The sequence below is a fragment of the Dunckerocampus dactyliophorus genome, chromosome 4 (genome assembly GCF_027744805.1).
Source record: "Dunckerocampus dactyliophorus isolate RoL2022-P2 chromosome 4, RoL_Ddac_1.1, whole genome shotgun sequence".
Taxonomy (NCBI): Eukaryota; Metazoa; Chordata; class Actinopteri; order Syngnathiformes; family Syngnathidae; genus Dunckerocampus; species Dunckerocampus dactyliophorus.
The window spans coordinates 35,318,156-35,334,213 of record NC_072822.1 but is presented as its reverse complement, the minus strand read 5'-3'; the positions used below and the strand labels follow the sequence as shown (position 1 = coordinate 35,334,213).

Here is a 16,058-nt window from a genome sequence, read left to right as displayed (position 1 = left end):
TATTATGAGAAAGACATTTACTAAATTATTAAATAAGAAAGTTTAAATATTTGGAAAATGCAAGAAACAACAGCTGAAATGAAAAAAAACAGCTGTAATCGTGCAAGAATCAACTTGTAATATTAAGAGGAAAAATACTGTCATTTTAGTAGCATACAGTTGAGATATTTAAAAACAATATATTTTAAAAAAAAGTTATAATATTAGAAAGAAACAAAATAAAATAAACATTTTTGGAAAATTGTGTTGCGGTAAAAGTTATAATATTATGGAAACAAAGTGAGAATATTACATGAAGAAAATGTACAAAGATTATTTAAGAGGAAAGTTTAAATATTTGGTAAAAAAAAAAAAAAACAACAGCAGAGGTGACAAAACAACTGTAATTTTACAAGAATGAACTCAGAATATGATGAGGGAAAATAATATCATTTTAGTAGCCTTATTTGAAATATTTAAGAAAATGTATGTTTTTTTTTAAGTTGTAATGCGGAAAACATTCTCGTGTTACGAGAATAAAGTCAAAATATTATGGGAATGAAATCAGAATTACAAGAAAAAAAATGTACAAAGATGATAAAAAAAAGTTGAAATATTTGGAAAATGGGAAAAAAACAACAGCAGAAATAAAATAAAAAATAAAGCCACTAAAGTAGCACATTAAATATATATATATATTTTTAAAGTTCTAATATGGGAAACAAACAAAACCAAATAAAACTGTCACTTTTAGAAAATGAGGTTGCGGAACAAGTGATAATATTATGATATTATGAGAGCAAAAAACATGTTATCTAAAAAAAAAAGTTGAGATATTTGGAAAAAAGGTTGGTGAAAAGGTTAGAAAGTTATGAGAATAAATTGTAAATATTGTGGGAATAAAGTCGTGAAATTGACAAGAAGTTAAAGTTGAAATAGTTGGAGAGTTTTCACAAAACGAAATGACGACGCAGGGCTATAAAGGCCTAAAAAAGAGTGAACAAAGTAGCATCCAATCTAACCTCAAGCGCAGCCGGGTCGGAACCGTCTCGAGCTCACGTCGTGCACACTAGTGGCAAAGTCATAAAAAACACAAAAAGCCGAGTCTTTCTTCAGCCGAGCGTCTTAAAAGGCCAATAAAAGAAAGACGTCAATGACTTTATTGAGCAATCGTGACTATTTGCACACACGTGGGACTTTTACTTTCCGACTCGTCACCCGTCGGCGTCTACGTGTCCCTGAGGCTCAAGCGTCGCTCCGAGGAAAACTGACACGGGCCGCCGGGTCCTGTCGGTCCGGTCGGTTCTGTTACAGGGACCTGCTCGGACGGGAAGATGGAAGGACACACACCCACAGCCACGTCTCTTCAAACGGGTCCACAACTAAAGACGAAATACATGACCTGGCATCAAGATGGCCGCCAGTGCGGTTTCACAAGACTTCACAGAGCAGCTCAAAAGTTGATGCTATCGTTTGGATCGGTTCAGGCTTTCGGACGCACAAAATGACTCATCTTAAAGCAGGCGTGTCCACAGTGCCCACTGGCGACCCCACGGCGCTTTCTAAACATGGCATTTAAGAAGAAAACTAAAGAAAAACAGCAAAAGAGGTCAAATCAGCAGTCATTTTACAGGAATAAAGTCCAAATATTAAGAGAAAAAAGTTGGAATCTAAGGAGGAAAAGTGGTCATTTGACAAGACAAACGTCGTAATATTCTGAAAAAAAACACATTTTGGTGACATACAACTGAAATACTAAAGAACAACATGATGGTTTTTAAGTAATAATGTGAAAAACAAACAAAATTATACCATTTTTGGAAAATTAAGTTGTGGAAAAAGTTATGAGAATAAAGATTTACAAGAAGAAATATATATATATATATATACTGTATATATATATATATATTTGTAAAAAAAAATGCTGTAATTTTTGCAGGAATAAAGTCCAAATATTGAGAGAAAGAAGTTGGAATCTAACGAGGAAAAGTCGTAATTTGCCAAGAATAATGTCGTAATATTAGGGAAAAAACACATTTTGTAACATAAAATTGAAATACTTACGAACAACGTATTTTTTTTATATTAATGTGAAAAACAAACAAAACAGGAACAAAAATTCTATAATTTTTGGAAAATGAGGTTATGGAAAAAAGTTGTAATGCTGTGAGAATAAAGTCATAATGTCGACGAGTAAGAAGTAGAAGTGAAAAAAGTAGAAAAGTGCGTTGGTTTAAAGAGCAAAAGAAGAAAGATTGTTGTTAGCACGCGACAGGAAGACTGATATGGAAATGACAAAGCACTTTGATGTGCATCTGGCAACATGCGGAATGCTTTAAGCTCATTAGGAATTCTTCCAGTCCAATTGGAGCTACTGCAGCCTCGGGGGGGGGGGGGTTTGACATAAAAGCAGAGCGGCTGCCCCTCCCCAATGTTGAAAAGCTCTTACGCCTTTAATTTGTTTAGACAAACATCCCCCCCCAAAAAAACATGCCGGGAGGGCAAAGGATGAGACGGTTTGGAGCGGACGGGGGTAAGGTTCTGGTCCGCTGGCGTCCAGAACCCGTTTGGTCCGAATCACTCAAGCGACAAAGATGAAATGTTGATAGAAATGTGAAAAAGTTGAAAAAGTTGCTGTGGGAATGTTGGCCTCCGCCCAGATGGCATGCGTGATACGTCTGCCTCCCCAGCGGACCTTTGCTTTGTTCCCCGCCAAATTAAAGGCCTGCCGTCCTCTCTCTGTGTGTGTGTGTGCTCAGACGCTTCTGATGTAGTGGTCCAAGATGACGACATGCATGTAGAGGCCCGACTGCACCACGCTCCTTTTGGCGTCCTCGCCAGGACCCGACTGCAAGCCAACACACGGGAGAGAGGCGCTTAGACGGGCCTGCTTGCTAAGCTAGCCTGCTCTTATTGTGCTTCTGACACGCGACCAGTGTCATTATATACAGTATATATATATATATATATTCATATTTGTTTCTATTTTTCCGCAAAAATCAACCCCACACCCTCTGCTGTGAAAGGGAAATTCAATTTAAAAAAGTGACACCAGCTTATTTTTAAAACATAAGGCAAGAAATTGGGACTATTTGATGCGTTATTTTAGGTACTGTTTGCTTTTACATGCATGGGTGTAGTATTTATTTACTGACTGATTTATTTTCATATTGTTTTTATGCCTCACGTTTCACCTTCTGCTTCAAATTTTATTGCATTTATTGACATTGACAATAAAGGATTCTACAGCGAAAACATTTTTTGGATTTGAGGGTTTTTTTGCTCTGTTTTGTTTTATTACATTTCAATAAATATTTTATTTTCATCCATCCATCCATCCATCCATCCATCCATCCATCCATGCATTTTCTATGCCACATGTTTAATTGAAATGAATTGAACTTAGGTTTTATTTTATTTTATTTTATTTTATTTTATTTTATTTTATTTTATTTTATTTTATTTTATTTTATTTTATTTTATTTTATTTAAATGTTTGGTTTTATTTTCTTTTGAATGGTTTGGTTTGGTATGTTTCAGTTTAGTTTAGTTTAGGTTTAGGGTTTTATGTGACTTTATTGTAATTAAAGGGTTTTAATAAAATTTAAGTTTAGGGTTTTATTTCATTTTAATTGAAGGGTTTGGTTTTATTTGATTTAATTTTCTTTTGCTTTGGTTTAATTTAATTGAATTGAATTTTTTAAAATTTAATTTAGTTAAATTAATTTAATTTAATTTTGCTGTGTTTTGTTTTGTTTTGTTAAATTAAATTAAATTAAATTAAATTAAATTAAATTGTTTTTTTAAAATTACATTTCAATAAATATTTCATTTTCATGTATAAATATTTATAAAAAAGATCATATAAATCTGCATAATTTCATTATTTTTCATTAAATTAATTTTAAAAAATTGCCACCAATTGGCTGGGAGAAGTCCCGTGCTTCTCTTGTCAGATCGTAGCGTAGCTTCTGCCAGGTGTTACCAAATATGGTCATTTGTTTTACAGTAAAGTATTGGAATGAGAGAGCCAATCAGAGCACGTGTCAGAGCGGAGACGTTAGCATGCGTCTGTGGAGGGTCGTTGGACAATTAGCCGCCAGACGCTACATTTAGTCGAGCGGCTACGCTTTAATTGTTCCTGTCTGCCGTTGAAGTGTCGGGCGGACGTGAGCAGGCATCAACGTGTTGGAGGTGGGGCGGCGATGACACGAGCTAGCGTCTTTCAAAGCCGCTAGTAGGCTAACCTGTTAGCCTAGCGTATATTGACCTACAGTGGATTGCTGTTAGCATCTTGGACGAAGTTTGGACACTCCTGATGTAAGCGAAGGTCCACCCCAACTGGAAATGTTTTCATTCTAGAACACAGAACAGCGGCTAAACAAGCGGCTAGTGAACTAACTGTGTTTTCTTTCTCTGCCCTCTCGGCAACTTTTAATAGCCGGCCTGGCCGGGGCGGTGCTCGACCGCAGCGTGAGCGCAGCGCTGCCATGCTGCTGCCATGCTGCTGCCATGCTGCTGCCATGCTGCTGCCGCCTGGCCTCAAAAACGCCATCCCCGCAGCTCTGTCTGCAGTTTGAAAATAGTCCTGTTCCGAACCCCCCCCATTTCCCCCCTCCCACCAACACACCAGGCGGGAAAAAAAGCCAAAGAGCGTCTGTCAGCCATTTGTCTCACGAGACGACCCGCACCTGCGTCCACCTCTTTTGTCCTCAAAGTGCAGGTGCAAAACAAATACTTGCAATGTCTTTCTACTCTACCAAATACTACAAGACCTACAGTATATGAAGCATGTACACTAAGTACACCATTACCATCTCCATTACTATCCACAATGCATCCTGGACTCAGCTGTTAGCAAATAAAACCTCCTGTCAACTTTAATTGTTAGCTTATTGACTTCATTTCGCTTTTCTGTTTTGAGTATTTGTTTTATTTTGTGTTTTAAAGTGTATTTAGAACTTATTTCTTTACTTTCTTTTTTTTATTTGATTTTTTTCTAGCATTTTTCTCTATGTATTCAGTATTTACTTAGTATTATTTTTTCTCTTTTATCCATTTACATGAACATTAGTACTTTTTTTGGCAAATTTCTAAAATGTTTTAAGTATATATTCATTTATTTGATTCGTTTTTTGTCTTTGTTTATTTTATGACATAATATGTACTTTAAAAATTTTTAAAATGATTTATCATTTATTTTGTTAGTTATAACTTTTTCTATTTTATGCATCTATATTGTATTATTTTTTATCTAAAAATATTTACTATTCATTTTTTAAATTGATATTGTAATTTATATTTTCCTAATAATGTGTCACTATTTATTATTATTATTAATATTATTATATTTATTGTTTTTTATTTATTTTTGTAAATTTATTTGTATTTTGTGTTGAACTGCATATTTACATATATTTTTATTTTGTTTATTTATTAGATTTTTTTTTGCTTTTTAAAAAGTCTTTGTGACATTAGTTTTATATTTATTTGTTATTTATTGTTTGTTAAAATGTTATGTATTATTTATCGATTTTTTAATATTTTGTTACAATTTTTTAAATGTAGTATTTTTCTTATTTTTTTCTTTTATTTTGTTGACTATTCCATTATAATTGCATTTGATTTGCAAATTTGTAAAATGTATTTAGTATTTTTTAAACTTATTTACATCTTTATTATGTTTATTTTATTTCATTCTTTAACTTCAAAAGTATTGTAAAAATCGTTTTAGTGTCACTTTCTTTGTTACTTCGCATTTTTTCCCATTTATTTATTATATTCATTAAATTGATTTATTTTGTTACAATTTTATTAAAATTTAGTGCTAATTTATTTCTTCATTTTTTTCTATTTTATTTATTTTTAGCTTTTCTATTTTTTTCCAGAAACATAAAGAATGCTAAAAAGTGAAAATGCTAACAGCAATCTGATGAAGGTGGAACCGTAAAGGACAAATCTCACCAAAGGGTCCACATTGAGGATCTTTTTGTCGCGCTTCCTTTGGAAGAGAAGGCCGTTGGGGTCGTCGTAGATGACCTCGTAGTTTGGGCTGCAGGCGGAGGCGGACACCCGTGTGGTCCAGTTGTAGAAGCTGCCAGCAAGAAGGCGAAGAAGAGGAAACGATTTCATCACATGTGCGCCACCCGGTTGCCCCGGCGACAGAGCGGGGCGTGGCCTTGTACGCCCTCCAAACATCATGATTTTTTTTTCCGTCTCCCAAAGCGGTTGACCGAGGAATAAAAGTGGTCGGCCAAAAAATGCAAATTGTTGTGCGACATTTTAGTGTAAATATCTGCTTTAAGGACGCGTCACATCTGGTCTGCTGGAGCCAGGGAAGAAGAAGAAGTATGCGTGTCTTCCGCCGACGAGTCACAGACAATATAATTTTCCTTTTGGGTTGAAAGAGGAAAAAAAACGTAATTAGCGTTCCACCAGTGGCCACCGAGCTCCGGCCCCGCTAGCTTGTAATTTAACGCATCAGTGTGAGCGGGCGGCGCTGTCAGCATTCTGCTTCCTGGCCGTGCTCGCGTACGTGTTTCCTTGGCGGAACCTTCTGGAAGGACGACGGCGGACGTTTATACACGAATGAGACTGCACGAGAAGTAGGGTCGCCACAACCGCCACATTGGATCACATCGGGGTCACCAAGGTGGTAGGTGGAAGCCCACAAACCCCGCCCCCCGCACAACACGCCCTCTAGTGCCCGCCGCACATTCTAGCCTGTTGTTTAACTGCAACTTCCTTAGTGGACTATTTCCCAGTCTTCTTTGGCGTCGTTTTGATGACGTCCATCATGGAAGGTGGCAGCTGTGGTTAACCGCAATCGCAATTTCTCTGACTTAGTGGATTATTTCCAGTCTTGTTTTGAGTCGTTTGTGCAAGGTGGCCACCACCATTACTTACTGGCGAGAGTGGCGATTGCATCCATTCTGCGTTCTATTCCGAGGTTTTGTTGCAATTTCTCCGATGTTGTGTACTATTTCCAGTCTAATATGGAATCGTTCTGATTATTTCTACTGCGCAAGGTGGCACCTGGGGTTAATGACTTGTGAGAGGAGCGATTGCGTTGCAGTAATTGAATGACACATTCTATTGTGCTATTTTTTACAGCAATGACCCTGACATTGTGGACTATTTCCAGTCTTGTATGTTTTTTTTCTGATTATTTCTATTGCACAAGGTGGCGGCTGTGGTTAATGACTTGCGAGAGGAGCAATTGCATTGCAGTAATTGAATAACACATTCTATTGTGCTGTTTTACATCCGTTTCTCTGACATTGTGCATTACTTCCAGTCTTATTTCAAGTGGTTCTGATTATATATTTTGTACAAGGTGGTCACCATCATCAGTTGATGTGCGAGGAGCAATTGCATGAATTTTGCGTTCCACTCTGGCGCTTTTTTGCAATTTCTCTGACGTTATAGACTATTTCCAGTCTTATATGGAGTCGTATAGATTACTTTTATTGTGCAAGGTGGAGGTTGTGGTTAAGGACTTGAGAGAGGAGCGACCGCATTGCAGTAATTGAATAACACATTCTATGGTGCTGTTTTGCAACGGCTTCTCTGACTTTGTGGGTTATTTCCAGTCTTATTTCAAGTGGTTCCGGTGGTCACCATCATCAATCAAAACCTGCGCTCTTTTCCGCAGTTTTGTTGCAATTTCTTTGACATTGTGTACTACTTCCAGTCTAATATGGAGGCGTAATCACATTGCAGACATTGCATGACATGTTCTATTGGGCTGTATTACTGCAATTTCTATGACTTTGTGGATTATTTCCAGACTGGCTTTGAGTCATTGTGATGAGATATTTTTTACAAGGTGGGCACCGTCATTACTGTAATTACGTGCCACAGGAGCGACTGCTTGAATTCTGCATTCTATTCTGTGGTTTTGTTGCGACTTCTCTGACGTTGTGGACTATTTCCAGTCTTAAATGCACTTGTTTTGATGACTTCTATTGTGCAAGTGGCGGCCGAGGTTAATCACTTGCAAGAAGAGCGATTCCATTGAATACATTACGCTACTATTGTGCTGTATCACTGCAATCTCTCTGTTTTGTGGATTATTTCCAGCAGCAGCACATGCGACAGGGAATGCTCCCGCCTCCCCGGCAAATATGTATCGTGCGGGGTCAGATCATCCCGTTAATGCAGGACGCCATGCCGGGAGTCCCGCAGGAGCTGGACCGGTCTCGCGTTTGCATGAAAGCTTAATGGAAGCGGACAGCGGTGCAAATATTTTCACAGCGGAGAATGAAGCCAGACACGCACGCAGGTGCACGGCACAGGCCCGAGCGTGCGGCCTGCAGCGGGTTTCCACGCGGTTCTGGATCCACGGGAGCCATGTGGTCTTTCTCAGCCCGTCCTTCAGTGTCAACGCTTCAGCGCAGAGCAGGCTTCCCCTGCCAACTTTTGGAAAGGGGAGAGATCCGCAGAATCTCAAAAAGGTTGTGCGACTGCTTGCTTTGGACGCCGAGCGGAATATTTGCGTTCTGCAGGCGAGAGGCTGGAGGGGAGACCAAAATACTCAGCGGGCCATTGTTTGCCCAGAAGGAAATGGTTTTAGGTTTTCAGAGTGGTGATCTATTCCCAATGACCACGTGGGCGTGACCTGCCCCCTCCAGGCGGGAACGCAGCAAACAGATGCTGACCTAAAGACGCTTTGAAAAGACGGCAAAGATGCTTCATTCACATCTGAATGCTCAGCTTTGATTGGCCGTTGAGATTTACTATTGCACTTATACAACCGTGCTCTAGTTTAGTGTTTCTAATATACTGACCCTCCTGTGTAGCGAAGCAAAGTAACCGACCGTAATCCAAAAACAGTCAATGCAAGCACACACAAGCAGGCAAAATCGTGGAAAATTGCAACAAAAATGATTTACAAACAATTCTTTCTAATAAATAGAAATAATCTGTTCCAGGGTCAAACTGTAACAATTTGAACTGAAGTCATGATATTGCGAGGAAATGTCGTGTAACAAGAATTAAGTTGTGCTATTTCGTTTTTAAATTAATCTCCATAATAATTATATATTTAATGTATGTAATTTATTTAAAGAATAGCATTTATTATTTAATTGATTTTATACGATGTATTATTCATTTCATTTCTACAACATATTATTTATTTTATATACCTAATATATATAAATACAAATTATGAATTATTTATAAAATGAAAAAATGTTAACTGCTGTCGTGATATTGCGAGTAAATGTAAATGAATGAATTTGTGCTATTACTTTTATATTATTTGTTAATTATCTTTACATTAATCTACATAGAAATTAAACATAATAAAACAATATTTAATTTAATTTAATATTATTTATTCATAACATAAATTTTATATTATGCATTATTTATTTCATTTTAATATACATATATTACATATATATATATATATATATATATATATATATATATGTATATATATATATATATGTGTGTGTGTGTGTGTGTGTGTGTGTGTGATATTGTGAGGAAACTTTTCAAGATAAAGTAGTGCTATTACTACTTTATTGATTTCTCAATGACTTTTGAAATGAATCTACATAATAATTACATACAATGCATCTAACTTTTTCAATAAAAAATGTAATCATTTAATTTATTTTCTTTTTTATTATGTATTTTTGTTCTATTTTCTCTATATATTATTTCACATATATCGGTAGACAGATAGATACTTGATTGGTCTCCAAGACAAAAAAATATACATACAACAATTTAAGGAATTATTTATTAATTGGATCATTTTAACTGAAGTTGTGATATTGCAAGCAAACATCATATTAGAACAATGAAGTTATGCTATTACTATTATATCAATTAAAAAAAAAGGTTAATTAATGTACATAATAATGATTTAAATGTAAGAATTGAAAATTACATTTTACCAGTCCACTGAGTGGGCAGCAGCAGCAGCATCTGCTCCCTCTTAGCGCCAACCACAACGCCTGTTATTCTCCCCCACAGGGAGACGAGTACGGAAAACACACAACGCAAGGTGAAGCTGGAATGATGAAGACCACCGCTTTTGTCGTCAAAAAAAAAAATGCCAGAAACAAGACGGAGCCGCTTGTGAGTGCTTTTGGATGGGGGAGGGGCCCATGGCAGCACCTCCGTTGCTCGTTGAGAAGAGCGATAATATGTGTTTTCATGTCGGGGTCACCAAAAGACCCTTCGTGCGTGGGTTTCTCCTGGTACTCCGGCTTCCTCCCACATTCCAGAAACATGCAGGTGAGGTTAATTGGCGACTCTAAATTGTCCATAGGTATGAATGTGAGTGTGAATGGTTGTTTGTCTATATGTGCCCTGCCATTGGCTGGCCACCAGTCCAGGGTGTACCCCGCCTCTCGCCCGAAGTCAGCTGGGATAGGCTCCAGCATACCCCCGCGACCATAAACAGGAGAAGCAGCGTGCCTGGAGAAAACCCACGCACACACGGGGAGAACATGCAAACTCCACACAGAAATGCCCAGGGGAGAATCGAACCCAGGTCTTCCCATCTCCAGGCTGTTACTGTATTGGCCAACGTGCTAACCACTAGACCACCGAGCCGCTATTTATATATATTGATTAAAGATTCATTTCAATATAATTTGATATTGAATTTATGAATAAATTATGAATATATGAATTTATGAATGAAATGAATTTAATTATTTATATTAATTAAAGATTCATTTCAATATAATTTAATATTATAATATACATTGTTATTATAAAATACATGTCAAATTTATTTATTTGTAATAAATTTATTAAGTTTAGTATTCACTTTATTTACTTCATATATTATTATTTTTTTGTATTTATTTAAGAAAAATAAAAAATCATACCCCATGACAGAATGTGTTACGGTTAAGGAAAATAAGAAAAGCAGCAAAGAAGCACTAAATACCATTCAAATAGTAAAAAAAAAATAATCCTATGTAATAATTATTTATAACATATAATTCATTTTTATTTATTGTATTTATTATTTATCTGTTTTAATTAATATGCTAATATATAATTAATTAATTAATAATTTAATTAATTATGTAGATATTTATGTAGATATTAATTCAAGAATCATTTTTAATGTAATTTAATATTATAATATACATTGTTATTATAAAATACATGTCAAATTTATTTATTTGTAATAAATGTATTAAGTTTAGAATTTATTTGATTTACTTCATGTTATTATTTTTTGTATTTATTACAAATAAAATAAAATAAAATAAAATAAAATAGTTTTCAGATGGGGAGGTGGCAATGGCAGCGCACCCGCTGCTCGTTGAGAAGCGCAACAATATGTGTCTTCAGGTCACCAAAAGACCCTTTGAGACCCTTTAAGAAAAAAACACAGCCTCACGATGCCTCAGTATTCAAAATCAGTGGGAATCTTGCAGTGGGATACTAACGTGCTGCTTTCATGCATACTTTCACCTGAAACCAAAAAGGATTCCTGCTGCGGCGCACACACGACCTCAGCCACCTTAAGCATGTTAGGATTCAAAATCAGTGGGGTTCTTCCTCGCTTCAACAATAAAAAACCCTCAGCCAACAGGGTTCTTGCAGTGACAGAATAATTTAAGGCGATTTAATGTACTAGTTTGACCCCTCATTAGGAGTGAGTGTGTGTGTGTGTGTATGTGTGTGTGTCTGCTGGCTGACCTCTGAGAACACACACGCTAACACACACCCGACCTCGCCGCCACTTGTGCGTGACCCGGTGGGATTTTTAGCGCCCGGGTGCGATGCCGGTGATGGGCTGCTCGGCGCTCCCGTGTGGAATGCTGGGACAGTTTTTGCTGGCTGCTGGCGTGATAGAGGCGAGCGTCGTCTGGCGTGATAGAGGTGAGCGTCGTCAAAGACGTTTCACCTGTCAGCCGCCAGCAGCATTTTTAGCTCACACATGCCAGGTCAGCAGTTCATGATGCCAGAGCTTGACGGAACCGCGGAACGTCATGTACGTTGGCGGCAGGAGCATAGCTATGTGATGCTACAGTGCTAACATTGCACTCTTACTTTAGCAGCAGTGTCATGTCAGCAATGCTAGGTTTGCCTGTTGGCTGAAACAAAACAAAATGATCAAACTTACAGCTCCTACGGGTAGCTGGCTGCATTTTAAGATGTGTAGCAAAGCCTCAAAAACATTTTTTTTTTACAAATCTAACCTCCATCAAGTGATGGGTGTAGTAGTCTTAAATGTATTAGGTATTCATGAGTAAAGTATTATACAGGTATAGCATGTCAGGATTACAGTAATCCAGGCCAAGTTTCATACAATTAGCCATAAAAACATATTTTTAAGATGTGTAGGGAAGCCTTTTTTTTTTTTTTTTTACAAATCTGACCTCAGTCAAGTGGTGGTAGATTTATCAGGGATTCATGAATATAGTATTAGAATATGTCAGGATTACAGTATGTCAAACACAAGTTTATGATGGCCGTCAAATGAGACAAAATCGGTCCCCAGGGTAAAAAGTGTGCACATAAATGCAAATCTCTTATCGTCTCAGTACAACTTCAAATAAAGGGGATCATTCAATTTAAAAAGTAATATTAAAATAAGTAATCCTGGCCAAGTTTCACACAATTAGCCATAAAAAAAATATTTTAAGATGTGTAGCGAAGCTACAAATCTGACCTCAGTCAAGTGGTGGGCGTAGCGGGCTTAGATTGATTAGGTATTCATGAGTAAAGTATTATATAGTATGTCAGGATTACAGTATACCAAACAGAGGTTCGTTATGGGACCAAGTGGGACCAGATAGGTCCCAAGGGTAAAAAGTGTGCGCAAACATGCAAATCTTCTATTCTATGCCCCTTGAAATAAAGGAACTCATTGAGTCTAAAATGAATAAATAAATAAATAAGTAATCTCGGCCAATTACTGATAAAGTTTTTAATTTGTTTTAGGGATTTTCAAAATAATTAATAATTTTTTCTCACATTTGGTGCTCACAAACAGGCTCTAGTGACACATATTGCTGTGAAAACACCATTAAAAAGTCACATTTGCATAAAAGAGGAGCTTTGCTGTTAAGAACGGCTACTTGCATAGCTTCTTTTTGCGCTTACATGACAATTAAGGAAAGTAAATGTAAAGTCACATGTTTGCTGTCTGCCGGGCAATAAGCAACAACAAGACAAGCCTAGAAAAACAAAGCAGTGATGTTGTCCTACATGCTCAGGATGGTGCTCGCTAACATGTTGGGCTGGAAAAACGTCAGCTGGCACCGTAACGCTTTCTTTTTTTTTTTTTTTAATTTATGGCTTGTTTTCCCCTAAAAGAGGAAAGATAGAAATAAACTGGTATGTCAGAGCAAAACAAAGTTAAATCATGGAAAGTCAGATGCGTGGTTTATGGGTGAGGGCGCACGGGCAAAGAAAAATGATTGTTTTGATTTTGGACACTTCAACTTGCTGTTATATTCCCCAGGGAGTTAGACCATGTAGGACGCCACCTAGTGTCGCCATGGAGTCTTACATGACCGCGTGAAGATTGTACGTTGAGTTCATGTCAGAAATGGGATACAATTTATGGTCTGAATCGTTCAACCGCGACAGTTTTCGGTGTTGTTTTCTTCTCAAAAATGGTCTTTTATGTTACTCCTTCAAAATGTTTGCTTGTCTGGTGACAAAAAGACTCGTTAGTGGCCACTCTTGTGGTGGAATGAGACAATCTTTGTACTGCTGGAAGCAGAGGACGAGGTTTGCGCCATCACCTATCGTCTGCTTACAACGGGTCTCCCCCAAAGATTGTCTCATTCCACTAGAACAGTGGCCACTAACGACCTTCGATTATGGTCTGGTCTTAGTAATGTGTACTAGCTCCACCTACAGAGTGGAATAGCATCAATTGCAATTGACTGTTGTTTTGCTTTTACCAAGAGCGTTTCTTGCATTAGCCGCTATGCTAATATGTCGGAGTAAAGTTAATGACATTGGCGATGCTTATCGAGCACAAGCTAATAGAATTTTAGATGTAAGAAGAATTGATTTGGATTATTTGCAGCACATAGTAGACATGGAAGCCCCTGCACAGTCCAGCTCCATCCAATCCTCCCTGAGTCCCCCTCCAACCCAACATCAAACCAACTCTTTAATAAGATTTCCTTACCCTTCAAACGTGCCTCCCCCTCCCGGCCCCCCTGAGTCATGTTGAGGTTTTACAATGGAAGGAGACTCACCATAAATCCAAGCGTCCTGGCATGAGCCTCTTGTTTGCGTTGAAATACGCCTGAAAGTCCTGGACCTTCAGTCTGTGGGCGTAGTCTATATAGCCAGACACTTCCTGTCCGAGAGCGTTACGATCTCGTATGAAGATCAGCGACTGTGGAAAGTCAGGAGAAGGAGGAGAAGAAGGAGGAAAGCCTCTGTGTAAATAATCACAGCTAAGAGGAATCCTAGAAGACTCATATGACTTGTTAGACACGTCTTACAAATCCTCCCACTCTCAAACTCATGTTAAACTCCCGGTCCGATCACGATGACTCCCACCACCTGTGTTGTTCAAGTCAAGGACCCAGCAGGTCTAATTGGGTCAGCTGTGGAGTATCCTTCTCCGTTAAGTAAGTTCCATTCCAACACGCCTACGGTCGCTACTGGGAATGACTTGAAGGATGGAGGAGATCTTTGGGCCAACATTTGGGAACGTATCAAGTAGATACCAAAGGGAGAATCCTTCTATGAATACATCTACTCGATAGTAATTCCAGCACTCTATAGTAGTTCTCGGACCCTATATGACTGGATACTAGTTTGAGAAGTGTACAACAGTTCTAGAACTGTATAGTAGTTCTAGGACTGGATAGTAGTTTGGGAAGTGTGCAATAGTTCTAGGACTGTGTAGTAGTCCTAGGTCTATACCATAGTTCAATGACTGTTTAGTAGTTCAAGTACTGCATGGTAGTTTCAGGACTATAAATTAGTTAAGGACCGTAAAGTAGTCTAGGACTGCATGGTAGTTTGAGGACTGGACTGTCAAGTACTGTATAGTAGCTCGATGACTGTGTAGTAGCTCGAGGACTGTATAGGAGCTCGAAAGCTGTATAGTCAAGGACTGTACAGTAGTACTACAATGGTATACTAGTTCTAGGACTGTATAGTAGTTCTAGGACTGTATAGTAATTTGAGGACTGTTTCGTAGTTTGAGGACAGTGTAGTAGCTCAAGGAAGGTCTAGTAACTCAAGGACTGTTTAGTAGTTTGCGGACTGTGTAGTAGAACGAAGACTGTGTAATAGTACGAGGACTGTAAAGTAGTTTGAGGACTGTGTAGTAGTGTGACAACAGTAAAGTAGTTCTAGAACTGTATAGTAGTTTGAGGACTGTAAAGTAGTTTGAGGACTGTGTATTAATACGAGGACTGTGAAGTTTGTAAAGATTTATCAAGAAGTCCCAAAGGAGACTGTACTTCCTGAGAAGACTGAGGAAATTTGGCATGTCCACCACAATCCTGAGTTGCTTCTACAGATGCACTATGGAAAGTGTCCTTACCGCCTCCATCACTGTTTGGTACGGTAACTGTACAACACGTGATAGGAAGGCACTCCAGCGGGTGATCAAGACCTCACAGAACATTGTTGGGGCAGCCCTCCCCTCACTGCAAGACATTTATAAAACTAGAGTCCTACGAAGAACACACAACCTCATCAAGGACAGCACACATCCACAACACTCATTATTCACACTCCTACCGTCAGGCAGACGCTACAGGAGTTTGAAGTCCAGGACGACAGGCCATCAGGCTTCTCAATGAAGCACTCACACACGCCGCACGCAACACACGCAACAGAACTAGAACTGTATAGTAGTTTGAGGACCTTAAAGTAGGTCTGTGTAGTAGTTCGAGGACTGTGTAGTAGTTTGAGGACTGTTCAGTAGCATGAGACTGTGTAACAGTGCAAGGACTGTAAAGTGTTTCAAGGACTGTGAAGACGTTTGAGGACTATGTATTAGTATGACGACTGTAAAGTAGTTCTCGGTGTTTAAAGTAGTTTTTGGACTGAAAGAAGTTCTAGAACTGTGTGGTAGTTTGAGGACCATAAAGTAGTTGTAGGTCTGT

At 38.1% G+C, this 16,058-nt stretch overlaps 2 protein-coding genes across 2 annotated transcripts in view; one reads left to right on the top strand and one right to left on the bottom strand.

The window, feature by feature from the left end:
• The window catches only part of prkg2 (protein kinase cGMP-dependent 2), a 30,637-nt gene extending 27,561 nt beyond the window's left edge, over nucleotides 1-3,076 (top strand). Inside the window, exon 20 of the transcript XR_008570011.1 lies at nucleotides 2,739-3,076. The gene's annotated coding sequence lies outside the window, so the exon portion shown is untranslated. The remainder of the gene's footprint in view (nucleotides 1-2,738) is intronic.
• The window catches only part of cfap299 (cilia and flagella associated protein 299), a 117,751-nt gene continuing 104,131 nt past the window's right edge, over nucleotides 2,439-16,058 (bottom strand). Inside the window, exons 4-6 of the mRNA XM_054773068.1 lie at nucleotides 14,184-14,326; nucleotides 5,944-6,073; nucleotides 2,439-2,827 (exon numbers count right to left, since the gene is read on the bottom strand). Coding sequence (XP_054629043.1) covers nucleotides 2,735-2,827; nucleotides 5,944-6,073; nucleotides 14,184-14,326 — 366 coding nt within the window. The 3' untranslated portion in view covers nucleotides 2,439-2,734. The remainder of the gene's footprint in view (nucleotides 2,828-5,943; nucleotides 6,074-14,183; nucleotides 14,327-16,058) is intronic.